This window comes from Rosa chinensis, chromosome 5 (genome assembly GCF_002994745.2).
Source record: "Rosa chinensis cultivar Old Blush chromosome 5, RchiOBHm-V2, whole genome shotgun sequence".
In the NCBI taxonomy this organism is placed as follows: Eukaryota; Viridiplantae; Streptophyta; class Magnoliopsida; order Rosales; family Rosaceae; genus Rosa; species Rosa chinensis.
In genome coordinates, this window is record NC_037092.1 from 35782359 (window position 1) to 35808674 (window position 26316).

At 38.2% G+C, this 26316-nt stretch overlaps 4 protein-coding genes and 1 long non-coding RNA gene across 6 annotated transcripts; 4 read left to right on the forward strand and 1 right to left on the reverse strand.

The window, feature by feature from the left end:
* Positions 1-259: 259 nt before the first annotated feature.
* Positions 260-3231, forward strand: LOC112201755 (GDP-L-galactose phosphorylase 2). The gene is made up of 7 exons (XM_024342678.2): positions 260-993; positions 1247-1368; positions 1465-1524; positions 1636-1878; positions 1965-2150; positions 2278-2526; positions 2619-3231. Exons 1-7 carry the CDS (start codon positions 873-875, stop codon positions 2976-2978), a joined length of 1341 nt encoding a protein of 446 aa, XP_024198446.1. The 5' UTR covers positions 260-872; the 3' UTR covers positions 2979-3231.
* A 145-nt stretch (positions 3232-3376) lies between these two features.
* Positions 3377-6367, forward strand: LOC112201754 (protein ACCELERATED CELL DEATH 6). Its single transcript, XM_024342674.2, has 3 exons — positions 3377-4592; positions 4737-5269; positions 5392-6367. The coding sequence occupies exons 1-3, from the start codon at positions 3881-3883 to the stop codon at positions 6142-6144; spliced, it is 1998 nt and encodes a 665-aa protein (XP_024198442.1). The 5' UTR covers positions 3377-3880; the 3' UTR covers positions 6145-6367.
* Positions 6368-11334: 4967 nt separating this feature from the next.
* Positions 11335-12459, forward strand: LOC112165302. The gene is made up of 2 exons (XR_002922755.1): positions 11335-11492; positions 11996-12459. It is a non-coding gene; the product is annotated as an uncharacterized LOC112165302 (long non-coding RNA).
* Positions 12460-13031: 572 nt separating this feature from the next.
* On the reverse strand, positions 13032-15743 carry LOC112165301 (RNA-binding protein 48). 2 transcript variants are annotated; one of them, XM_024301793.2, is made up of 9 exons: positions 15631-15743; positions 14807-14971; positions 14643-14726; positions 14467-14547; positions 14256-14395; positions 14034-14148; positions 13876-13945; positions 13480-13542; positions 13032-13392 (listed from the first exon to the last, which is right to left on the reverse strand). In XM_024301793.2, exons 2-9 carry the CDS (start codon positions 14866-14868, stop codon positions 13315-13317), a joined length of 693 nt encoding a protein of 230 aa, XP_024157561.1. In that variant the 5' UTR covers positions 14869-14971; positions 15631-15743; the 3' UTR covers positions 13032-13314. The 2 variants fall into 2 exon arrangements, with proteins under 2 accessions (XP_024157561.1, XP_024157562.1); XM_024301794.2 differs by having other exon boundaries at positions 14807-14976; positions 15631-15645.
* Positions 15744-15803: 60 nt separating this feature from the next.
* On the forward strand, positions 15804-19910 carry LOC112165300 (adenylyltransferase and sulfurtransferase MOCS3). The gene is made up of 11 exons (XM_024301792.2): positions 15804-16134; positions 16404-16496; positions 16589-16644; positions 16857-16921; positions 17119-17193; positions 17335-17413; positions 18044-18082; positions 18236-18344; positions 18595-18713; positions 19105-19221; positions 19320-19910. Exons 1-11 carry the CDS (start codon positions 15867-15869, stop codon positions 19698-19700), a joined length of 1401 nt encoding a protein of 466 aa, XP_024157560.1. The 5' UTR covers positions 15804-15866; the 3' UTR covers positions 19701-19910.
* The last annotated feature ends 6406 nt before the right edge of the window (positions 19911-26316 follow it).

Here is a 26316-nt window from a genome sequence, read left to right on the forward strand (position 1 = left end):
TAATTGTGGCCAAAGACTAATTTCCCAATATTAGCACGAAAAATAAAATAAAAATGATCTTCATTTCCAAATCACTTGGAGGCGGTTTAAGCAAAAGAGGTCACTTTTTCCCGTCCGTACGCTTAAAAGTTGTCCCTTTCCGGCGACCAATTGGGCCCAAAACCCCCCCATATCAATTCTCAGGGAGTCTCTGATAAATTTCCAATTATCGTCTACATACATAAAATACATACACACAGAAGTATTTTTGAAGTCGCACAAAACCAAGGCCACGAAACCCACAAGAGACCCCACGGCACATCCTCAGCCACACCGTCCTCTCTAACCCCCCCTCCTCATCTATATAACAATCCCTCATCTGGGTCTTTGAAACAACCACCACAAACACACTTGCTCCATTCTCGATCCGCATCTGGGTTTTTTATTTTTCAGAACTCGGATTCCTTGCTGGTGCGATTTTTCTGCGAAGAAGAAGAAGAGGGAAAAGATTTTGGTGTTGAGTTTGTTCCGTTTGGGGTAAAACCCGGTTCGACGAGTTGTAGACATCACGGCTATACACAGAGTTTCACGGCCGCTCATTCATGTCCGGACTGTCCGACGTAAGGGTTGTGTAATTGAGAGCAACCCTTCGCCGCACGGCGGGCGTGGTGCTTTGCCGTCTGAAGGAGGAAGTCCTTCCGACCTCCTTTTCCTCGCCGGTGGTGGTGTTCAGGCTTCCCACTTGCTTTTGTTTTTCTAGCTTTTTTTTTCTTTTTAGTAGTTTCTGGTTTTAGCTGAAGATTGTTGTTTCGAGATTTTCTGCAAGTAGATCCTGTTTGTTGTCGTTGGTGTGGTTTCATTTGATTAAAAAAAAAAAAGAACAAAAAAAAAAAATGATGCTGAAGATCAAGAGGGTTCCTACTGTGGTTTCGAATTACCAGAAAGATGAGGCTGACGAGGGTCGCCGAGCTGGGGGCTGTGGCCGCAACTGCCTCAACAAATGTTGCATTTCGGGTAATTTCTTGAATTAAACTAGAATTGTCCAAGTTTTTTTTTTGTGCCTGGATTTCTGTTTGTATACTTTGTCAAGAGAATGCATCATAGGTTAAATTGAGGGTTTTGTTTGATTGTGTCACTGGTCTTATATTTTGGGATTTGTGAATATATTTTGGGGGTGGAGTAAGAGTCAAGCTCATTTTATAGTCTTTTAACATCATAAGTTATATAGCTTGGTGATGGGGTTGTCTTCTTTTTTGGGTCTTTGTAGGAGCAAAACTTCCATTGTATGCTTTCAAGAAGCAAAACAACTCATCTGGTGACAAGGGATTTTCCGGACATGAGAAGCAAGAGGCTCCCGTTGCTTTTCTTGACTCATTGCTTCTTGGAGAGGTAAATTAGTTGCAGCAGATTAAGAAATAATCACAAACCTTGTCTATTGCCTCTTATGTGTAATAATTATTGAAATTGTTCATGACTTCATTGCAGTGGGAGGATCGCATGCAGAAAGGGCTATTTCGATATGATGTCACTGCCTGCGAAACCAAGGTTACTAGTTGCCCGCCTTTGTTGTTATTAACTGGATTCAAGCTGCAAAACGATATCTTTATCTACTTAATTGAGATATTGGTACCAATTTTGTTATTTTACTTGGTGTAGGTGATCCCAGGCCAGTTTGGCTTCATTGCCCAGCTCAATGAGGGCCGCCACCTTAAGAAGCGACCAACCGAGTTTCGAGTTGACAAGGTTCTCCAACCTTTTGATGGCAGCAAGTTCAACTTCACTAAAGTTGGCCAAGAGGAGGTTCTGTTCCAGTTTGAAGCAAGTGAAGATGGTGAAGTTCAGTTTCACCCTAATGCACCTATTGATGTTGAAAATTCTCCAAGCGTCGTTGCCATCAATGTATGTTCTCTTTTCTTGTGCATTGTTTGCTCTTAACAAGTTATTTGAGTGAAAGTTTTCAGCATTAACCATCCGCCATTCAACAGGTCAGTCCAATTGAATATGGGCATGTGCTGTTGATTCCTCGTATTCTTGAGTCTTTGCCACAAAGGATTGATCGTGAAAGCTTCTTGCTTGCACTTCACATGGCGGCAGAAGCAGGGAATCCTTACTTCCGATTGGGTTACAACAGCTTGGGTGCATTTGCTACCATCAATCACCTTCACTTCCAGGTTTCTAGCTGCATCACTTTTCTAGCAAACTAATACTGACTATAAGTTTCAGCTTCTGATATGGTTCACTACTAATTATAGTTATCAGTCAACAATTCCAGTTTGCTGATTTTTATTTCTTGTACAGGCTTACTACTTGGCTGTAACCTTCCCCATTGAAAAGGCTCCTACTAAGAAAATAACCAGTTTGGATGTTGGGGTGAAGATTTCTGAGCTTCTGAACTATCCTGTTAGAGGTCTAGTTTTTGAGGGTGGAAATACTCTGGAAGATTTGTCAAACTCTGTCTCCGATGCCTGCATTTGCCTTCAAGAGAACAACATTCCTTACAATGTCCTCATATCTGACTGTGGAAAGCGGATCTTTCTCTTGCCACAGGTATATAGTTAATGAACCTTAAACGTTGAATACGTTATATCATGTTTATAATTCATTGGTCGTTTCACTCACCCTGCGCTTCTCAAATACAGTGTTATGCTGAGAAACAAGCTCTTGGGGAAGTTAGGGCAGAGCTTCTGGATACTCAGGTGAATCCAGCTGTGTGGGAAATTAGTGGACATATGGTGTTAAAGAGGAGGGAGGACTATGATGAGGCTTCTGATGAAAATGCTTGGAAGCTCCTGGCTGAGGTCTCTCTTTCTGAAGAGAGGTTCCAAGAGGTGAACACTCTTATATTTGGAGCCATTGCTTGTGGTGGCGATGATGGGAATGCAAATTTACTAGAGGATCCAGATGTGAAGCCTCACTCTCATGAAGAAGTCAATGCCATTAACAAAAGCTCCCGTCATGCTATACTGTCCGGGACACAGGAATGCCTCGTTCTGCAGTAATGAGCAGATCAGTGGTTTTGTACCTGTGAATCTAGTATTGCAGTTTGCCATTTGGGTTTATGTCTGTACCGTATTGGATGCTAGCCGATGCCTAAATAAGCAAAACTGGGTTTGCATAGCCAGCTCTACTTTTGCAGTTTGTATGTTCTGCATAACGACTTTGATCTATTTGCTTAGGTTGCTTTATGGTGACTGTAAAATACTCTGTAGAGATTGCTATTGTGGATGATCAATAAATGTCATGTTTATTCTATGATGACCTCTTGCAGCAGTTTTTGTTTTGACTATTTATGCTTCTCTGTTGCTGAGCCCCCAAATATGAAATACCGGTAAGTAGCCGTTACGTGTGCGTCCATGTTCTTTTAAACAATGCTTGCAAGAAGAAATCCTTAAATGTTAGCATGCAAATCAGAAGCCATTTAAAACGCAAGAGCATGCCTCAGCTTCAAGCAGATGCCCAATTCCAATGTTTGCAGTGAATACAATTCAAGCAGATGCTCTAGTTCCTGAAACTTGTAGATCGAGGACATTGTAACTTTTGTATGTGCCAAATTTGGTTTTGGGTTCAAATGGCACGATTTGTTCCATCCATGTTTGTTATGGTCGAGTGGGTCATTCCCAAGTCGATGAAGCATTCCAAGTTGAATAATCAAATCACAAATTGGAGAAGACTTTGACCATGGCGGCTTGTAACAGAGTTGACTTGCAGATCGGCAAGGACTAGTTTACGTATTGGTCTGTAAATTAATAGGGGAAACACAAAACGTTGTACAGACTGATATTTTATCCTTCTTATTTATCAAAATGTTTGTGCGCAGATCCCCCTGGATTCCTTTTATGTAGAAGTTGCATAAACAGCGTTGACTTGAGGCTAGATCAAACCAGTTCTACCGTGCCAAAGAATGCATCAAAATCAAATCCAGGACAGTCATCTAACCGATCACTCAAAATTGTACCATCAGTTGTACAGGTATGCTAGTGAGGGAAGGCAAACTGACTTTATCACAGCTATTCAGAAGGTTGCAAATTGTGATCAAAATGCTTCGATTCAGCTCCTGTCCCGACTGAGCCCGCTGAATAACTCATTTCTTCACACAGCAGTGACTTTCGGGCATGTAAGTCTAGCCATCAAGATCATGAAGCTTCACCCGCCACTTTTGTTGGTTAAAAACTTTGAAGGTGACACTGCACTCCACGTTGCGGCCAAAACCGGAGGGGGTGATGATAACCTGATAAGGTGCATTATGGAGCATGAGAATCTGGATTCTGGTGAAGGTCAAGCGACGGACATTGAAAAGGTTGATATATCAGTGTTCAGAATGAAAAATGATGAGGAAAATACTCCCTTGCATGAGGCCCTGATAAATGGTAATCACTTGGAGGCAAAGTATTTGATCAAGGCTGATCCTTCAGTTTCATTTTGTGCCAACGAGGAGAGAAAGTCCCCTTTGTATCTAGCTGCAGAAGCTGGGCTCGTTGAAATTGTGAAGCTAATATATGACACTACTGCAGTTCAGAATAACACAGGTGATCAAGGTAATGGCGTGCCGCCTATGAACTTGGTGATGGAGGGCAAGTCCCCGTTGCATGCTGCGATTCTCAGCCAGAAGGAAGGTATTTACTAGTCATTTTTCGGGTACACATCTTTAGAGGATGGAATATTTCCTTCATTTTTAAACAGTCATGCTGCATTTGACCACTCTATGAGACAACTGATTAGTTACTTATCCCTTTATATGATTCAATTTCTGGTTTTAGATGTCCTAGGCATACTATCAAGAATGCGATTCACCGTAGAGCATTTAGAAGACGAGAAAGGGAGGACTCCACTTCATTGTGCAGCATCAACAGGTTATCTCGAAGGGCTTCGCTTCCTATTAAAAAGATGTTTATCCGATTCTCATCGAGCAGATAGTGGTGGCACCTTTCCAATCCATTCTGCATCAAGCAAAGGTCATGTTCCTATAGTTAAGCTGCTTCTTGAACATTATCCCGATTTAAAGGAATTGAGGAACTCGAGTGGAGAAAACATTCTTCATGTTGCAGCAAAGTGTGGCAGGGACAATCTTGTGAAATATTTTCTCGAGAAAGGTGAATTTAAGATGTTGATAAACCAAAAAAACAAAGCTGGAAATACTCCTTTACATTTGGCTACAATTTACCAACATCCAGCAGTTGTGAACATCCTGACTTGGGATAAAAGGACCAATTTGAAGCTCTTGAATGTAAGAGGCATGACAGCTCTTGATATTGCAGAAAATACTCTGGAAACTACTCCATCGTTCCACCGGGTAAGTTTACAACTCTTGATGCTTATGGTTACATGTTCTTTTCTAATGATATGTCGTCTCCTCCATTTATCAAGAATATGATCTGTATTGGAAATTTTGTTTTCTGCTACACATATATATAGAGGCTAGCATGGATAGCACTGAAATCAGCGGGTGCACAGCAAGCTCAAAGTTCGAATATATGGAAAACAGGACAGAATACACAGCAGGATTTGTTAGTTTCGGCAACTAAACCACTAGGAGGCAACGGTGGAGATGTCAGAACTAAAATTGAAGATGCTACGGACAGAGTTATAAATTCTTGTAACAATATTCAGCTAGTGTTACCAAACAAGCAAAGCAATAAGGACACAGTCAATACTCTTTTGGTGGTGACTACACTCATTGCCACAGTGTCGTTTGCAGCTGGTTTCACAATGCCAGGCGGCTACAATAACTCCGGCCCTCATGAGGGCACGGCAACTTTGCTAAATAAAGAAATGTTCCAAGTCTTCGTGATCTGCAACACACTTGCTATGTATAATTCTGTCCTTGTTGCAATCACTCTCATTTGGGCACAACTAGGGGATTTAAGCTTGGTGCCTCTTCGTATAGCATTGCCACTGTTGGGGCTCGCGCTTACAATGCTGTCCTTAGCATTCATGGCTGGAGTTTTTGTAGTAGTTAGTAGTCTTCAGTGGCTAGCTAGCGTTGTGATGATCATGGGTGTAGTTTTCCTTTTCACCGTGATAGCACTATTCACTCCACTCTTCTTCCCTTCCAAACTGTTCCCAACTTCCTCCACTTTCCGTGTACGTCGTTACATCATCTATTATCCTTTCCGTTTGGCAGTACTGGTTTCTGGAAGTCACAAAGACTTTGAAGAAGAAGACTAATTAACCGCAAGTCGGACATAGAAGTCTATTGGGCTAATGTTGTATTATATTTCATGATGCCTTCTGTAATATTTTAAATTCTGTCTTGGACTATAACGTAGTATTATATTTGATATTGCCTTCTGTAATAATTTAAGTACTCTCTTGGACTGATGCTTAGGTGATTACTTTTCTAAAATACATTGCAAATGAATATCCTGGAGGGATTGTGCACATCTTATATATGATCCCAAGCACTTCGGCCGAGCTAGACGTGTTGAACACCAGAGTAATCTCGTGCCGTCCTTAAGCCTAAGGACGGGACGGGATTAGTGGGACCAGGGCCGGCCTTGTGAGTTTGGAGGCTCAAGGCTAAAAATAATTTTGAGGCTCCAAAACAAATGTTCAAACCATTACGAATGCACTTTCTTATTTCTTCTCAAAATCTAAATCAGGGGTCTTTATTGCCACTGACTAAGAACCCAAATCGAATTTGTGGTAATTGGAATGCATGCAAGAACTCAAATTTCTGCCTTTCTGGTGATTAATTATACTCAGCCTTTGAACAAAAACCATTTCTTAAACCCAGAAGAAGAAAAAATAGAAGAGAAAAGCAAAAACCGTGAAATTGATCACAACTCTTACCAGGTCAAGCTATTCAGACACCAAATTGATCAAAATCTTAGTAGATCAAGCTACCCAGACACCAAAGACATAGAGAGAGAAATAACACAACCAAAAACCAAAAACCCAAACGATAAGAAGAAACTGATGAGAAATAAGGAATTGATGATAAATTGTGTATTAATTTAGAGAAAAATCCAAACCAAATGAGCAGAGCAAATTACAAGGAACGGTGAGGCAATGAGGTTGCTGCATAAAGGCAAAACAAAGGGGCTACGATTGCCGGATGGCGGCCAAGATTCTGAATTGAATTCAAAATGATCTGGTATGCAATATTATACTGTGCTTCTTTATTTCTCTCTTTCTAAACTGAGTTCAAAATGGTCACAGACTAACACAACATATCAAAGAGAGACCCACCCTCCCATTGGCAGATCAAACCAAAACCCAGATAACTCTATGACCCTATTGACCCACATCAGTTCAAAACTTCAAATTTTCTTCTGATACAACCTGAGTCAAGTCATACTACATCTTTGCAATTCGATTAAAAACATATCAAATTTCTTCTATGCAATTTTGGGTTGTGAGAATGAAGAATGAGAGGCAAAACAGAAGAGAAAGAGATAAAAAGGGGGAAGAAAGAACTGAGGATGGGGGATTGGAGGTGATAATGATGTGAAATTAAACTGGTGATTTGTTTGATAAGAACACAGGAGAGGGAGAGAGAGCTCTGGAAGGAGAAGAATAGGAGATTGTAACAAAATAGAAAAAGATAAACCAAGTTTTACTATTTTTATTTTATTATTATTGCAGGTCAACATAAATTTTTTTTTGAGGCCTCTTGAAATATGAGGCTCTAGGCCTGGGCCTGCTTCGCCTAGGCTCAAGGCCGGCCCTGAGTGGGACCCACCAAAGGAGTTGTTAGACTCGGCCTTGGAGAAACGGACTGTATTCATTAGGTTTAGTCCAAGCAAAATACCTTGGTCATCTAGGCAACTTTATTAATAACAGAAACTTGAGCCTCAAACCATTCAATCAAGAATTTTGAGCACGGTTATGTGGCAACTGAAATCCCTCATTAAAAATCTAGCATTTTTCAAATGCAGTATTATGCTGAGGAACAAGTTCTTGGGAAAGCAAGAGCAGAGCTTCTGGATGCTCAAGTTGATCAGCTCTACTTCTTCTGGATCGTGTTCCGTGTTCTGCATAATGGCTTTGATCTATTTCCTTAGGGTGCTTTATGGATACTGTTTAAGAAACTATTTGCATACATTGCTGTATAAAGAAAAGCTAAAGTGGCACCTCTAAATTCAGTTCCTTGAGATGTCCCATGATGGAGGTAATAGTAAATTTTTCCCATTAGGTATCTTAATCATCATGTTAGTAACCCTGCCTCTCCCCCCATTTATCCATCTCTATCTTCATTAGAATTAGATGCATCCTATTTTAGACTTGTAGATTGAGACTCGGTTTGCCAAATTGTTTTTGGGTTCAAATGCCTCGATTTGTTCAATCCCTGATCTCTATGGTCTTTACCGAGTCGTTGCCCAAGTCAATCTAGCATTCCAAGACTCCAAGTTGAATAGTTAAATCACAAATTGGAGAAGGCATGAACTTGGCCATTGCCCATTGCCCATTATCGGTTTTAGAGATTTTCTGGCTTTTTGGTGCTTCGGGTTAGGACTGGTGTTGATAATGTATTGTAAAATAAGATAATTTGAGAGAAAATTGTATGTTTCTTAGTTGATAATAGGACCTTTATATAGAGGCGCAAGAGTACAAAGATTACATAATATTACAAGAATATACTCTCCCTATTACATAAAAAAATATATTCTTGTTTAGACCAGACGCCACACCTAAACATAGCTTAACTGCAACAAAATAATAATTTCTTGTGTTTGTGTTTTCGTTTTCGTTTTGCTTTGTGCTTCCTCGATATTGACCTCCAATAGCCCTTTCAATCTCCAAAGCATCCATTTCTTCTCTCACTCTCTTTTCATACTTGCTTGATCCACTTAATTTGTCACACCCTGCCTATAGCTTACCTCACCCATATTCACTCATACAAACAACTTTTCAACATTGATTACTTTACTTTGTGCTTCCTCAAAATTTACCTTTGCAGCTGCTAGCTCAGCCGTAAGCTTCTTCCTTTGAACATTTACTCTCTCATTTCCCTTGCTCCTTCCATGCTTGAGCTTTGAAATAGTAAATTTGTTCATAGTGGAGAAGCAATGAATTATAATATCTCCACAGCACAAAAGAAGCATTTGTAGTTGTGGAGGGGAAGTTGAATACAGCGGTAACTTTCTTCCATCTTCTATCTCTAACAATCTGCACACTGCATTCGATTAGAAAATTATTAGCCAAAGAGTACTCATCTTTGGTGAATGGCAAAAGAAATACTTGATTCATGCATTCCTACTCCAGTGGCGGAAGCACATGGTGGGCTATATGGGCTCAAGGCTAGACAACATTTAGCCTAAAAAACCCTTAAGTATATAGATATCTCTACCTCCAACCCATACCAGCCCAAAGAAAAAAAAAAATTACATGTAGAAGTCCCGTATTCCCAGCTCCCAGAGTCCCAGTCCCGTACTCCCACAGCAGCTCCCAGCTCCCAGTCCTGTACTCCCACAGTCCCACAGCAGCTCTCAGCTCCCAGTCCCGTACTCTAGACCTCTAGTGTTTCGAACTTTCGATGGAGGTAATGGACTTATGGATTGAAACAAGGTATGAAGCTTTATCAATCTCCTCTGTTCTTCACTTCTTGCTGCTCTGTTTTTCCCAATGGGGTTTCTTGACTTTCCTCAAAGAAATCCCAGATCTCTTTACTATGATTGTCGATTCTGTTTGCTAGTTGCTACCACTGGTTGTGAGTTGGGGCTGTTGGGCTTTTGTGTATGAGTTGAGATTTGGGGGAGAGAGAGATAGAGAGAGAGACTGAGAGACTGAGAGAGAGAGATTCCATGTTAGCTGAGGTCTGGCCGTCTGGTTGTGAGTTGGGGCTGTTGGGCTTTTGTGTATGAGTTGAGATTTGGGGGGGGGGGGAGAGAGAGACGGAGAGATTGAGAGACTGAGAGAGAGAGAGATTCCATGTTAGTTGAGGAATTGAGGATCTTGAATTCTTGATTCTTGATCATGGATTCATGGTCAGTGACGGTGTGTCGGTCACTGGGTGAAGGTCAGTCAGTCAGAAAATATTATTATTGTGCCCTTCTAATTAGCCTAGACAGGAATTCCATCCTGGTTCCGCCACTGTCCTACTCATATCCAACTTATTATGAAACATACATAGCCACCAATGCAGAACAGCCAGTTATCAGAAAACGAGAATACAGATTTACCACTCTACTTCTACTCTAAACAATCTGTTCTCTTATATGGCACGTACAATTTTTCCATTTTGTATCACACTTCTTTTTCCATTTTCACCATCATATATGAGTAAAAATTTCAGTGAGCATAGAGCAGGCAGTCAAGAATTGATTTGAAAACACAAAGAACATCATATTTAGAAGTAAATGCAATACCAAATCAAGCCAAGCATCCATAATGGGAGAAAACAATCACTTGTTTCATACAATGCTTAGTTTTGTTTTCATTTGTGTTTTAGTCTAGGCGTCACTCTTGTGTTTTGTTTCTTGTTTGATTTTCAGTATTTCTTTAGTTACTAACGATTTCTAGTTTCTTTTGTTTCTTAGGTACAACGTGAAGCTCAAGTGTTCCCTCCAATCCTTAGCGTTGAGTGATCCCTTTATTACTTTACTACATTCAAGCGACTACAACAAAAGTTTAAATTGAAGTGCTATTCTCAGCCTATAAAAAATCAAAACTACAATGAAATAGTAAGTATGGATACCTGTAAATCTGGTAAATCATTGATTCGAAGATTGAATTTCAGTGTCAAATCTCTTCCAGCAATATATTCCTCTTTGTCTTGGTCTTTAGAGGTCTTAGAGATCTTGAACACCATTTTTACTAGATGCACATAGAAGTATATATGATTTATTTTGGTTTGAGCTCCAATTTTATAGGTTGAATAGAGAGTTCTCAAATAGAGGATTTTAAGAAACAATTGGCGGATTTAAAATTATAGGTGTTTTTGAAAATCGTGAGCGTTTCAAAACTGTGGGCAGTTTTAAAATTTGAATTGCTTTTAAAGTAAGAAATAATTGACGGTTTTAAACAATGACCACCATTCAAGCATGAGAAAGCATAGCTCAAAACATCCTTTCGTGGAAGACAGATGGTTCTCCAACAATGATTTTCACAATAAAAAATAACTGACGCTTTTAAAGTTTTAGGCAGTTTTGAAAATTGCATTAAATTTTGAAATTTGTGAGCATTAAAAAAAAAAAAAATTGGTTTTGTGCTATGTAATTTTCTAAAAAAAGAAAAAAGAAAAAAGAAAAAAGAAAAAAGAAAAAAGAAAAAAGAAAAAAACAATGGTTGATTTTGAAGACTTTTTGAATCAATCCGGGACCGGGCTTCAATTTCATTGATCTCAATCTGGCTAGGCTAAGCCCATCAAGCCCACCAGGCAGCAAAGCCCCTACCTTCTTCTTTGCCCCATACTCACTAGTCAGTACAGTTCTTCCCTCTGCAAAAACATAGGCCGTTCTGAATACCCACAACTCACTCTGATCACTGGCTCGATTTCAAGCACAGAAACACCGAAAACTGTTTCCAAAGTCTGGAGGTGTAGAAGAAAGCGGTCTTTTCAGTTGAAATTTAAAGTAGGTTGCTATTATTTCTTTGTTTTGTTGAATTGTTTTGGTTCTTTATTTTCTTCCATTGGACAAAAAATGTTCGCGTCTGTCTTCCATGAAAGGATGCTTGAGCTATGCTTTCTCATGCCCTAAATCTTTGAAATTCGTTATCTGTGTATTATGGGTTCTTGGATTGACTGCTTTCATTTTGTTTTCTTCAAAGATTGTTGATAATCTCTGCGTCTTTTATAGCTGAGAATCATGAAAATAAGTGGGTTTTTTTGTTTTGTTTTGTTCATGTAATTATAATTGTTTCTACTCAAAATGAAAACATAGTAAATAAGGATTTGGAGCTTGAAATGAAAATGCACACCACCTGTTCGATAAAATGCTCAATTCAAGATGTGGCTATTGCTCTGACGAATGCCGCCGAGTGTTTTCACGTTGTATTTGATATTGTTCATGATAGCCGGAGTAATTTTTTTACAATATCTTTTCATTTTCTGTAACATTGTTAGGTGGAATTGCAGATTGGTAGGAGATGAAGAAAGGATTGCACCCTCAGATGCAATGGGTATCCTATGTGACACAGAGCGGGAGATTGATGCACGTTATGATGACCAAGATACACCATGTTGGCAAAGTCTACCACTTGAAGGCCAAGCGCCAAATGGCTGAGAACCTTGGGCAGGTTGCTAAGTTCAGGCAACGTTATGAGAAGGCGGCTCCTACTCAGAAAGATGGACCGTGATTGGTACCATGGTCTGGATTTTCAATTTCAATAACTTGTATTTCACAGTTGTTTGTTATGTTTAACTCGATGAAGGGGGTTCCATTGTGATCTCATTTTTGTGTACCGAGTAAAACTCGTGTGCTTCTGGAGTTAAGAGTTTGTTGCTACTCATTGGCTTATGTTCTGTTTCTACATTAATTGCAATAACCTCATGGCACTTACTGTATGAACGTTTGACATGATATGGTTTTTAAACATCTATTGTAGATTCTAAATGGAATTGCATACCATCACACAGGAGGACTATATTGTTCATCACTTCATCTCATTCAAGACTTTTATCAATGAGTTGGTTTCCCTCACTGTTATGATGATTCATGAAGGCAGGCCAAAAGGTCGCTGTTCTGAATAACAGTGACATAGAGGGGGCTTTTAACTTCTCAGATTCATAATTTTGATTAACCAATGATCTGCCCTTCCTCAAACCTCTAGTAATACGGTAGAACTAAATTTCTGATGATCATTTAGTCTAGCGGTAGTCTTCGAATTAATATGCAGTTGAATTAGTATACTACTGCTAAAATAATTTCGTGATTCCTCAGAATTGGTCCAAACCAAAATTGACCTCTTAGCTATTGCAAGAAATGCCTTGAATCAGTGGAAGTTGTTTTGAAACAGTCGGCTATCTTTTGCCTTTGATCTCCTTTATGCCTGCGGTATATGCCTCCAGCAGTAAGATCAATTGAGATTCTTTAGTTTTGATCTCTAAACCATTTGCATTAGCATTTATAACTCACAGAAATGGCTTTCCGTAAAAATCTATACATTTGGAGTACTTGCTAACATCAGGAGAGTGCTTTTCCTTTACAAAACCGCATTTTACATTATTATCCATAAGAAATACTCACTTCTCAGTGTAGATTACATGATCAACTATCCTCGGAACCTCCTATTCATTCCTAAAAAAAAAAAAAAAAACTAACCTCCTATTCATTCTGAACCCTAAAAAAAATACTAATCATATATAGACAGGGTGCCAAAGTTCAATGACAGCTGAAGTGAGACCAAAAACACACTTTTCAGATCCAATTCGACTGCTCTTTCTGTCAAAATGCATTAGATTCTCCTTCTATTGTCCACCCTTGCTTTCTTGGATTTATGCCCTTCTAGTAGATGCTCGGTACTTGATTGAATCTAAAAGAAAGAAGAGAATGTATTATACATCTATTGCAAGTTTGCAGAAGATTCAGAGAAAAAAATTCATGCCATTGAGGTCCTTACCTTATCGAGCTTTTCCCTGACCATCTGGACAGTTTGATTCATGGATGCGGAAGCAAAATATTCCTTAAATGAATTACCAAAGGATCATATTAGCCATACGCAATTCACAAGCAACTTCAGCACTCAAGTATTTCAAACTTTGTACAATTTTTAATACTTTGAACCATATCCCATCCAAAACACATCTTTTAATACATTGACTAGCAACCTATTGAAAATAAACCCATCGTTTGGCTTCATTCCAAGTAAGTCACCCTGGGAATGGCGTCCTATTGCAAACTACTAGCAATCACAGGTTACTTTATTGTTGCTACAAAGCTGCTATGCTAAATTGCACTAGAAGTGGAAGGGTGTTATAAGCATGAGACTGGTTAACATATGAGAGCAATAACAAACCTTCTCAGAGGAAACTCTTGTAATGGGAGGATTATTAACTTGCGAAGTAAGTTGTGATTGTCCATAGTCCCTAAACAGAAAGGAAAGGCAATCAGTCAAGCTATATAAAAGATGTTCTGTTGAGATGAAACTGAAATCCTAACATGCTTTGTACATACCTTGGGCTACAGTTTACACGTTGGGAATCGCTGTAAGTCTGGGATGGGGTTGCATCGAACGAAACCTCGGTTAAAGCACCTGACTTGTTAACTCTGGACCCTTTAGAACCACAAGCTGATATCATAAATAAATCATATGTGTCAGATATGTATTAAGTTCTAATTTTTGCACCAATTTGGTTACAATACATAAGAGCCTCTGTCATCATACACAGAACTTACGGTTCAACCGTGCTAGAACTTCTCTTCTCCTGCCTTCCAGTTTGTCCTTTGTGTCGGCAAGGCTCTCAAACTGAGGAGCATATGAAACCCCCAGTCGATTTCCAAGGAAAACATACTCGTCTAACTTCCTCTTTGCAAACCTAAAATGTACAAACCATTAGTCTGGTACTTGGCCCTATTTTAATTTCTTCACAAGTCGTATGATATTCACCTGGCGTTGCTGACAAGACGAAACTTTATCCAGTAAACATCAGTGAATTGCTCACAATCTTCTGCATCCATTGGTTTACACCTGAACATGGCAAATGACCATTGATACAATAGCATAAGACAAAATAGTTTGCTAGCAACAAATAAAATCTTAACAACGAAAAGACAGTAAATTACTCCTCTACATCTCCATAGGATGAGAACAGCGTCAACAGCTCATCACCGCATCCCAAAGATGGAACATTCCTCACTATCAAATACCTGCCACAAATAATTATATCAATAAGACATTTAAAACAAATTTATACAAACTGGAACAGAAGAAAAACACCAATAAAGACCTTGATTCGTCACAGACTGTGTAAACACGAACAGCAGGGGGTTCATCTTTGTATCGAGGCATTTGTTTACCACCAAAACTGAGGAATAATCACCAATTACTCAGCTATGATTGAAAATGGAAAAGCCTGCAGTAGTTACTGTTCCTTTGCACGATATTATTGGTCCTGCTCTTCAAACAGAACAAAACATAGTATTATGTCCATAAGAAAGCAAACACCCAGGACAGAAAAGATTTCACCATAGGGGCAAATACATTTTTAGATGAGCTTTAATTCAATATTTGACAATACATCATGTGGGTAAGAAACCATCTACTTTGCTCTCTCTGAAATGAAGAAGGCTGGTTTTTCTTGCACAAGGCAACACCTCTAACTCTAAAATACCAAGCAATGACAGAAAGATGAAACTGTCCTTCTGACAAAATTCATTTCAGCATGTTTCTGACCAAGCTCAGTTTCAAATCAATACTGGGTGACACTCTACTCAGATTTAGACATTCCATCAGATATATCATAGTTTGCATTTCCTACATTTTGAAGCCAACATACATAGCTCACTCCTCTTTCATATTCTTACTTTCCAACTCTATGAGGAAATTTCACAAACACATTATTATAGGCAAAGCTGTAATAACTCCATACAAACCTCCCACACCTAAAGTTTCAAACACAGCCAGCCAATTTACCATAATTTTTTTTTTTTTTAAATTAAACTCCTTCGCAGCAATCGGTATCCAATTGAACCCAAATCACACTCTTTCATGCAAATAAATCGAAATTTCAGAACAAAATCAAACTAACCAAACGAAAGAAGAGAAACTCACCTGAAACCAATACGAATCGCTTTGGTTTGGTTTGCAGCTCAAGAAACGGAATCGATTGAGGAGTCTACACACAGAAATAGAGCTACCGCCGATTTTAACCTTTTTTTTTTTTTTTAATTACGAAATGACAAGAATGCCCCTCATTAGCATTGACAAAGCGTTCGCGCTCTACGATCGTTTATTCCGTTTAGGGTTTTTCTCTAGACCTCGAGCTCAGCTCAGCTTTCTGCAGATCCATGGCCGCCGCCGACGGTGGAGAAGTCAGTGCAATTCTCCGCGACCTCGAAAGCTTGAAGGCTAGTAAGAGCGAAATCGAGCTCCGAATCTCTGCCCTCGAAGCTCGCCTGCAAGAGATTAACCTTCAGCAGCCGAACGGTGCCGTTTCGAATGGCTCCTGTGCTCCTCTGCCGTCGTCCGTTGATTCCGGCTACGGTCACGATTTGTCGCCTCAGATGATTTACCGCTACAGCCGCCAGCTCTTGCTTCCCTCTTTCGGAGTCCAAGGTCTGTGTGTGCTCTTTCAAGTTATGAAGTTGTAGCCTTTTATATAGAATTCGATTAACTTATTGAAGTAATTAACAAGAACTAATTAGTTTTTTTGAAAAACGAAGAAGGATTTGATGCATTGTAATGCATTCAATGATTGATGAGTTTTTGATCTCATATAATTTCTGAAACGTAGTGTAAAACTTTGAATGGATTTTTTTTTTTTTTTAAATTATTTCTGAAATGAGGGCATTTCTAATTGAAATTTCATATTCTAATTGGTTTAGCTCAGTCGAAGCTCCTAAAGTCATCGATTTTGGTGGTTGGAGCTGGAGGGTTGGGCTCGCCGGCTCTGCTATATCTTGCAGCTTGTGGTGTTGGTAAGATTCCCAAACTTATTTGGTATGATTATTGTTGCATTAATCGTTTTTTCGATACTGGCGGAACTGAGATTGAATCCTTCTGGTATTAGGCCACTTGGGGATTATTGATCATGATGTGGTTGAGCTCAACAATATGCACAGGCAGGTATAAGTTGGAGAATATGCTTTTTCACTGTTATTCTTCATATCTATGTTATGTTATGGTTTCTGAGCTAGCAATGGTGATCGGTGGAACTCAGTAAAATGATTACTACTGCGTCATGGATTTCATACTGTTTTGTAATACTGTGTTTGTGGAAGCATGTGTATATGTTCATTCACTTTGGATTAATTTTCACTGGTTTTCTCTCGATTCAGATTATCCACACTGAAAGATTTATTGGTCAGCCCAAAGTGAGATCTGCTGCGGCTGCTTGTCGATCGTACGTCTTTTGTTTTGGAGTTATTATTGTAGGCTTAGAATCTGGTGTTGCATCAGAGTGCATTGCAAATAATAAATTAACTTTGCTGCAAAATTTCTTGACAGCTTTTCTGTTTTAATGTCATTTTATTGCTTCTTTTTAATATGAATTTGTCCCCTTTTGAATATGATCAATTACTCTTCTCGCTTTGTGCGTAGGATTAACTCCACTATCCAGGTTGTGGAATACCAAGAACCATTACGCACATCCAATGCTTTGGAAATCATGAGCAAGTATCCTTGAAATTTTGCATTTGTATTTTGTGTTGTTTTCCCTTTACTGCAATTTGGAAATATAGCTTTAAAATCTTAAAATTTTGTTTGATTCCCAATTGCTGAAACACTAAATTATCCTTGACTATCGATGTGTTAAAGATATGATATAATAGTGGATGCCACGGACAATGCTCCTAGCCGTTACATGATAAGTGATTGCTGCGTGGTGCTAGGGAAGGTAATTTGGCCCTTATGATGACCTTGCAAAGTCTCTTTGAGTTTACACCTTTTTTTACTATTTGGTTACTAATCAGTGGGTAATGAAGAAATCCGTTGTAGAGTATAGACGAGTTCATTGCACACAATGGATAATGAAGAAACCAGTTGTCTACTATAGAGTTTAAAGTTGCACAGAGGGGTGCAGATTATGGTCCCCAAGAGAAAGAACCCATAATTGCGCATTTTTTGATTAATAGAAGCACAACAAGGAAAAAAAAGGCAAAAGAAATATAATAACCAATGTGCATCTGAAATAGTGGTTGATATCTCAACTTCTTCCTTATACTTTTTGTCTTTGTGAAAGAACAGTTTAGGTTAATAGTGAAAATAACCATTGTGCATCTGACATAGCAATTGAAATCTGAACTCCTCCCTTATACTTCCTTATTAATTGTTTAAACTAATAGTGAATTTTGTTTGCATTTGGAATGTCAAAACGTGGATGCTCAATTGTGCCTCGTGTATTTGTGTAAATTATAATTCATGCTGCACTTGTTATGTTAGGATCTGGAAAGAAAATCTTTTTGTACCATCATGTGTCTTTTCATCTTCTCCGCTGAACTTAATTGTTCCTATGTTTATCTTGCAGCCTCTTGTATCTGGTGCCGCACTCGGATTTGAAGGGCAGGTACATTGTGCAGAAAATTTGATAACTAGTCCCATCTTGAAGCATGAGTTTTTTTATTTTTATTTTTTATTATTCTAGTACAGTCTGTATTTTCATCATTTTATTATGTCATAAGATTGCTACTACTTACTTCTTCGAATTTGTTGTATGTAGCTCACGGTGTACAATTACAATGGTGGACCATGCTATCGATGCCTATTTCCAACTCCTCCACCTACAACAGCATGTCAAAGGTGTTCTGATAGTGGTGTACTAGGTGTAGGTAAGTTGATAAAATTATCATCATTCAAATAACCATTGAATATAAATAGCTGCAACATTTTCCCTGTCGAATGCAGTACAAAGATAAGCATACAAGTTTGATCATAGTAGTTGAGTTGCGGATTTTTTTTTTACATAAATAGGGGTTTCTTTCCCATTTAATTATTGCTTTTTTTAAAGAAAAAAAAAATTCTATATTCCTCACCTGCAAACCGGTCCCTATTTCTAACATTCTAGTTTACTATTTTCAGTTCCAGGTATCATTGGTTGTCTCCAAGCCCTAGAAGCTATTAAGATTGCAGGTGAAGTTGGTGAACCACTCTCAGGACGAATGCTTTTACTTGATTCATTGTCGGGACGGATTCGAATTGTATGTTTCATTTTGAAACTAAGGAAATTCAATTTCTAATTGGTAGACTCAAGTTTACTTTTGATATTATGGATAATGTCTTAAAATGCAAATTACTGAAGTCAGAGTGCTTTGGGTAAGATGTATCCAGTTTAACTTCCTTTCTCTTTTAAATGATCCCAATCTGTTATATAATTAGTGTTTTGGTTACACAACCAGGGATAGCCATCCCCCAAATACCTTTCCACTTTTAGGGATCATTTTGTAATGCATCCTTTAAGACAAGCAGAAACGTGTGGTATCTCTTTATGTTTTCTGCATGAAAAGTTAACTTGACAGTTGACGTGCCATGTTAATCATGTGGCCTTCTTCTTTAGATATTTAGCTCAGAAATGTTGCCTGGCATTTGCAGGTTAAGATCCGAGGAAGGTCCTTGCAATGCGTAGCTTGTGGTGAAAATACAACATTCTCTAAGCTGCAATTTCGGGAATTTGACTATGAAAACTTCACTCAGTCTCCACTAACTCCGGTACATATCATCTCCTATTGATACATATAAAGATTAGTTGACATTTCAATGCTATTGTCTTGTCTCATGTCAATCTGGCTTTCTAATGACACATGCAGTCACCTTTGAAGTTAAACCTACTTCAGGCAGACTCCAGAATAAATACTAAAGAGTACAAGGAGAAAATTGATGACGGGAAAGCACATGTTTTGATTGATGTTCGTCCAGAACACCACTTCAAGATCGTTTCTCTGCCCAATTCGTTAAACATTCCACTCCCAAGTTTGGAGGCTCGGTTACCTGAAATCTCTCTAGCTTTAAAGGAAAACGAAGAGAATAGAGGTGTTAATTCTGAACTATATGTAGTATGTAGAAGGGGTAATGATTCTCAGAGGGCTGTTCAGAGTCTCCACAAGCTGGGCTTCACCTCAGCCAGAGACATCATTGGGGGACTGGAGGCCTGGGCTCGTGATGTGGATCCAAACTTTCCTACTTATTAGCAAGGTTAAGTTCTGACATTTGTGTACTGTATACTATTTTTGGGCTGTGTTTACATTACTTGGGATTTACAATCTATTTGTATGGAGTATTTGTAAGACGCGTGCAAATTTACAATACTCAGAAGAAACGGAATCAATATATTCAGAGGGGATTATTATGTTGGAGCACATGTAACCTTTTTCAGCTAAGGAAAGCCGATTTACCATTCATGGATGTATTGCACTATTCCCTTTTTATTTATTATTATTTTTTTATATATAAATAAATTAAAAAGACTACAAACAACTAAATCAACTACTAAATAGAGAAGCCTCTAAGGCATCCATAATTAAACCTATCAGATAAAGCAGCAGCTGTGGCATTGGGCATTGGGGAGATCACGGCTCCAAACATGACTTGTACTAAGGTTGTGACCCATTTTTACCAAGGATGTAATTAGGAATCTCTAAAAAATTATTAAAAAAAAAAAAAATTCTGGGCGAGTAATTGGCTTCTCTAAAAATGTGGTTAACTTGATATCTTCAATTGCAAGCTTCCTAATGTCACTAATGATTGACTTGAGCCTCAAAGGAATAGAAAACTTACCAGTGATGCACTTAATAAGGGTTCTTGACTCACCTTCCACTTGAAAAAGTTATATTCTTTTGTAAGGCTTGACAAAGACCGTCACGAAAGCAAGATTTTCAGCGAGTAAGACATTGGTAGTCCCCAAATTTTTGAGCCCACCATTAAGGAAGTATCATTAGTCTCTAATTATAAAACCGGCAACAGTTTTATTGTTACGGATAACAGAGCCATCAAAGTTAAGTTTGACCACTTGAGAGCTTTAGAGCAAGTTCACTCGTTGGGTCACCGGGTCACATACTATTCACTACTTTTTAGTGTATATTTTCATTCTCTGGGTCACGAAATACACTGTGCCCGTGACCCAGGGCACGAAATACACTGTGCAGGTCACCATGGTGACCCAGAACACTGTACAGGGTGACTCAGGGCACGAAATACACTATGCTCGTGACCTAGATGGTGAAATTAACACTAAAAAGCAGTGAATAGTGGGTGACCTGGTGATCCAACGAGTGAACTTGCTCTTATGAATCCCATTTAGTGCTTGAGCTTGATTAGAAGAGCTTTTAGTAGCCGTACCGAAGGCTTATCAACACTTAAAAGCCAAAATTCCATTTCATGATATTCCTACTCTGAATTAAGGACCATAGTAACTCAATTTGCATGGATTAGAGTTGTGTTAGGGTCTGTAACTCACATCAAGAGGCCTAAAGATCGAGAAATTAGACAACCAAGCTCACTATAAACATAATCAAGCCAGCTATATAATGAACCATGCTTGTATACCCCAAGGATACGAAATCGAGGGTTCTAGCTATAAAATCTAAGGATGTCATCCCCTAAATTTTAATCTAGAAATATTAAAACACATACCAAAGAATTGACAATTTTTAAACATACAATGTAATCGATTCTTACATATTACAAGCATCCAATTATGAATATCACCAAGAAATAAATTATGAATATACACAATCACATTGTTAAAATTTGGAAACGAAGTTGATAAAAACTCAAAAACTTGCTATATTGTTTTCTGCATTATGCTTTTACAAAATTCTTTATAAATTTTATAAATACACATTATTTGTTTTTATCAAAAGATTTTTATTGGTTGGCTTGTTATTACTTTCTCTAGTTGGTGATACCATGAGACAAATCATATGCTTTTTTTTTGGGGGGGGGGGGGGGTTGTTTGGCTAATTCCTTCAACTAACCTTAACTATATCCATTAAGACATCTTAGTGAAGAATACCAACTTTTTTTTTTTGGGTGGGGGCTCGAGACCTCTGCAAGGCATATGGTTATGCCCTTTGTCTATAACAATATTGATACTCGACAACATTATAGAGATATCATTCAACCAAAAGTGGATTCAATTTTGTCGGTGCAAGCTAGCAATACGTTAGAACAAAGGCGTAGCTACACACGGGCTCCGTTGGGCTACAGCCCACCTTAGATTTTGGAAAAACATAAATTTGTAGCTTAATTATGGTTTAACAGATTAAATATTAAAAATTGGCCCACCTCAAATTTTCAAACTTAGCCCATATGTTATTTCTTTTCTTGTTTTAGTCATACACTAGTCTGCAGGTACGAAATTTTTTTTTTTTTTTTTTTTTAAATGTTGGTAGTTATTGCAGAAGAAGTAGATTCATTGGTAGTAAAATACTCAAATAGTGGGAGAGAAAAGTGGGGGTTGTGGAATCATTTCTTTTTAATTTTCTTAATAAAAATTTATTTTATAATTGTCTTATTTATCCTTCTGATTTAATTTATTCTCAAATTTTTTTAATCTTTCAGAGTTAAACCTGTCAAAATTTTCAATTTTGGCTAATAAAGTCTATTCTCTTAATAATAGTATAGATATGTTATTTATTTGCTCGAAGTATTTGATTTTATTTTACTTTGTATTATGCTTTAAGAGGCATAGTCGCATAAAAAATTTGTGTGTTTTTTTTTTGGGTAAATCAGGTCTAAAAAAGAGCCAACTGAGAATTATAATACATATTCAATAATTAAAGATTTTTGCTTCTATTCAAGGGCTCAGGGTACAATTTGAGTAGGTGTGTTTTTTTGTCTTAAACTTTTGTTATCGAATTTCTATCACACGTTTTAATGTTGATTTTTTGGGTCATTTAGCTATTTGATTATTTAATATGTATTTAATATATAATGTAGTTTAATTTAAGAAAAGAATAAAACATATTTCTTGTAAAACTTTTAAGAGTTTTTTTTTTAGCTCACCATATTTTAAAATCCTAGTTCCGCCATTGCGTTAGAAGGCAGCATTAATTTCAAATATTGTTACGTACATACATCACTTAAAAATTGATCAATAGCATTAGTGAATTGACAAAGGCTATGTTTGGGGGGGCTTTTTTGCTCCCCTGCTTATAAGCACAAGAGCTATTGGCGTTTGGTAACCCAGCTTAATTTCAGGCTTTTAAAAAAGCTGCCCCAGCTTATGGCGAGAAGCAGAAGCTGGCTCCCCCCAGCTTTTAAAAGCCAGAAGCTCGGGGGTTACTGTAGCGCGGAACACTGTTCATTAATGAATTTTTGAAAATCCCGTTTTCTATCCTCCGTTGGCTGAAACAATTACAGCCGATGCCACCCATCTCCATCGGTCTCTCGATCCCATCTCTCATCTCCCTCTGCTCTCTCCCATCTCCTCTCTCCCCTCTGCTCGATCTCCCTTCTCCCTCTGCTCGAACGCATCCCATCCGATCTCTCTCAAATAACCCATCACAGAACGCATCCAATCCCTGCTCGATCTCCCATCGGTCTCCGGTCGATCTCCCATCGGTCTCCGGTCAATCTCCCATCTCCATCGGTCGATCTCCCATCTCCATCCGGTCGATCTCCGCTCGGTCTCTGCTGGGTCTCCGGTCTCGATCTCCGCTCGATCTCTACTCAAGTAAGAACAGGGATTTCTTGTATCGAATCAGGATATTGTTTTTGTTGGAGAACCAGATGAATTCTTAGTACTAACATAAACTTAAATTTCTGTTACACAAATTAATAATACCATTTATAACTGTACCATCATTCGCAAAGGAAAGTATTTATAACTGGATTTTGTTGTCAACAGTACTCTAGCCTTGCATACATTTGGCTAGGACTTGATTCGGGTGTTATAGAGTGGGTTTGTTCTGTAGGCATTGATCCTGCTATGTCATAGTACCAAAACAATTGCAGTAAACTTGAAAATTTGAGTCCCTGAGGGGTGAGCATGTTTTGTCATTACATTTGTCTAGGACGCGGGTGTTTTGGAGTGGGTTTGTTGATCCTGCTATGTCATAGTACCAAAAAGTCGCTGTAAACTTGAAAGTTTGAGTCCCTGAGGTGTGAGCTTGTTTTGTCAATACATTTGTCTAGGACACGGGTGTTTTGGAGTGGGTTTGTTGATCCTGCTATGTCATAGTATCAAAAAGTTGCTGTAAACTTGAAAATATGAGTCCGGAGGTGTGAGCCTGTTTTGTCATTACTTCTGGTTTGGTTTATAAGTGTATTTCTTACTTTTTAATCCTTGAAGCTCAACAATTTCATAGAGGAATTGTAGGGAATTAGGCTGTGAGTTCTGCGTAGAACTGAGTAGCAGCCAAAAACTTTTCTTCATATTATGCAAAATAAAAATAAGGTACTACACTTTTAACGCAAGCACAAATCCCAGGCATCGGTACAAGTCTTGACTTGTTTTTCAAGCAACCTCCATGGCGGAGAGGTTTAGATAGCTGTTGATGACAGATTGATATATGCCAACCCAGAACAGAATTAAGTTAAACGACTCTCCCTATGAGTTTGTCAATGAAGTGATACTGAAATTTCAGTCCATCACTAATATCTATAACTTGGTGCCATTCAGTTTCATCTGGTCCATATATCATCCCGAAAAAGTTCACCAGAAAACTAGAGACTTAATTTGTGTCATGTGAAAACTAAAGGGAAGAAAATTTTTAATGCCCATACGTACTTTGTGTTTTTGAATTCCCATTTCTAAGTTTCTGTTTCACTATTTCTGAGTATGGTCCTACGAGTTTTGCTTTAAAACTTGATAAAATTCAGAGTTTCGATATTGAGGCATTGAATTATTTGAATATCACATTGATTCCTTAAGGCATTAAATCTGTTCGTGTACTGTTTTTAATCTGCATTGGTTTTTTGTTTTTGTTTTGAGATTGTGTAGGGAATCATACTTCAGTCTTGCTAATTGATTGCTGCATGGTTGCCTGACTAAGCTGCAAATGGACTGGAATGCAAACATTGTGCTGCAATATGCTGTTGTTGGCTTGTTGAACCTGAAGAGAAGGAGTAAAGCCATTGGTCTGTTGCAATAAATTCAGTTGGCTGTGTTTGTGAATTTGTGATATAGGGCTTCAGTTCTTTACCTTTTTTGCTTTTTTCTATTTGGATTTCAGCCATTCAGACATATTGTCTTGTTATTTAATTTTGTGAGTTTGTCTTGCTGGCTTGACACTCTTTGGCTTTGCCATGAAAAGTTGAAAACTCATCAAGTCCGAAACTTTCATAATTTCCAGCTTCTTGAACTGATGATCTGTTAAACTGCTGGTCCTCTTGAATTTGAATTTTCAATTCCTATTTGATCTTTCATGCCTTTTCCATAGTTGGAATGTGATTTTTAATAGATTATAACTTTGAGGAGGGAATTCAGGAAATGGTTCACTTTATGTTTGGTAAAAATTGAATTCTGGAGACAAAAGGATGTTTTGGGCTTATGATACGAGTGTTTCTATCGGTACTTCGAGATCCCGAAATGAATTATATACAGATACATGCACATGGTGATAGACATTTTGTCCGCAGTGAAGAAAGGTAAGGTTATGGGTCAAGTGGTGAGATAGAAATGGATGATGATGTAGAAGAAGAATATCATAGTCACGGTGCACAAGAAATGGAAGCAATAAGAAATAGCATTACTCAAAGTTTGATGAAAGCGCGTAATAACGTGAACATTTGATGTGAACTAGAAACTATGATTTATAATAATATAGTCACCATGATTTAAATTCATATTGTCCAATATTAATCAAATAGTCACCATGCTTTATAAAAATTCAAAGTTAACAAAAATTAATACGGACATAATAAAGATTAAAAAGAATAACAAGATCATTTGAACAATATTGTTTTATATACAATTAATTAAGCAAAATAATCTCTCATGTCCAATTCGGTCATTCCACAAATAAAAAGCACAAGCCAGTTTGATTTACCAAACACTTTGCCACTGCTTCTGCCACTGACAGCCCTTATAAAAAGTCAGTTTACCAAACACTCAGCAGCTTTGCTTTTCAGCCACTTATTCTCAGAAATAAGCAGAAGCCAGCTTTTTCTCAAGGAACAGCCATACCAAACATAGCCAAAGGCATGCAGCAAACTAACTAGTTAATAAACTTACATGCCTTAGTAATAAAAGACTAAAGAAAAAAATTTCATAGCACAAAACTTACGCATATATAGCAGAAATGTTGTTACAAAAACATTCTTGAGAGCAATACTTTCTTTTCTCCCTTGGTACTTTGTGGTCTCTATGCATGGGAATTGCACGAACTAAGACTGTAGATTGAGAATTTGACCAAAAATGGAAAATTAAGACTTAAAAGAAAGAAATTACAGCATGATATGCAAGCAAAAGAAAGTGACTTAATTGATTCTTAATTAGAGTACTGCGATCCGATTGTTCTAGTTCATTGGGGGTGGAGGACAAAGGAAAGGAGGCCGAGGCCAAGGTTGAGCATACCCACACATTCCATAGGTGCAAAGTACCCCAAAAGGACACCTATTCCCACATCTTCCACAATTGAAAATGCTGATATTTGTATTCACGCAAAAACCACGGCAACATTGCCATCCTAAAGGGCATCTATATCCACAAATCCTGCAATTGTTCACGTCTGAGCTCACGTCAACACATTGGTTTCGACAACACCGCCATCTGCGAGGAAACTCCCGCGGCCGACGACATGTCCATGGCCTGTTCCGGCATCCCGGTTCCCGTGGTCTAGGCCATTCCACGATTTTCTTCAA

What these genes read in the sequence shown, in the direction of transcription:
- LOC112201755 (XM_024342678.2), top strand. Translation starts at nt 873, where the DNA reads ATGATGCTGAAGATCAAGAGGGTTCCTACTGTGGTTTCGAATTACCAG. An exon ending in TCACTGCCTGCGAAACCAAG is followed by an intron (nt 1,525 to 1,635) that starts GTTACTAGTTGC and finishes TACTTGGTGTAG; the next exon opens with GTGATCCCAGGCCAGTTTGG. An exon ending in TCAATCACCTTCACTTCCAG is followed by an intron (nt 2,151 to 2,277) that starts GTTTCTAGCTGC and finishes TTTCTTGTACAG; the next exon opens with GCTTACTACTTGGCTGTAAC.
- LOC112201754 (XM_024342674.2), top strand. Translation starts at nt 3,881, where the DNA reads ATGCATCAAAATCAAATCCAGGACAGTCATCTAACCGATCACTCAAAA. An exon ending in GATTCTCAGCCAGAAGGAAG is followed by an intron (nt 4,593 to 4,736) that starts GTATTTACTAGT and finishes TTCTGGTTTTAG; the next exon opens with ATGTCCTAGGCATACTATCA. An exon ending in CTACTCCATCGTTCCACCGG is followed by an intron (nt 5,270 to 5,391) that starts GTAAGTTTACAA and finishes ACATATATATAG; the next exon opens with AGGCTAGCATGGATAGCACT.
- LOC112165301 (XM_024301793.2), bottom strand. Translation starts at nt 14,868, where the DNA reads ATGCCTCGATACAAAGATGAACCCCCTGCTGTTCGTGTTTACACAGTC. An exon ending in CGTGTAAACTGTAGCCCAAG is followed by an intron (nt 13,946 to 14,033) that starts GTATGTACAAAG and finishes CTTTCTGTTTAG; the next exon opens with GGACTATGGACAATCACAAC. An exon ending in TCAGGGAAAAGCTCGATAAG is followed by an intron (nt 13,393 to 13,479) that starts GTAAGGACCTCA and finishes TCTTTCTTTTAG; the next exon opens with ATTCAATCAAGTACCGAGCA.
- LOC112165300 (XM_024301792.2), top strand. Translation starts at nt 15,867, where the DNA reads ATGGCCGCCGCCGACGGTGGAGAAGTCAGTGCAATTCTCCGCGACCTC. An exon ending in TCAACAATATGCACAGGCAG is followed by an intron (nt 16,645 to 16,856) that starts GTATAAGTTGGA and finishes CTCTCGATTCAG; the next exon opens with ATTATCCACACTGAAAGATT. An exon ending in CTCAGTCTCCACTAACTCCG is followed by an intron (nt 19,222 to 19,319) that starts GTACATATCATC and finishes TGACACATGCAG; the next exon opens with TCACCTTTGAAGTTAAACCT.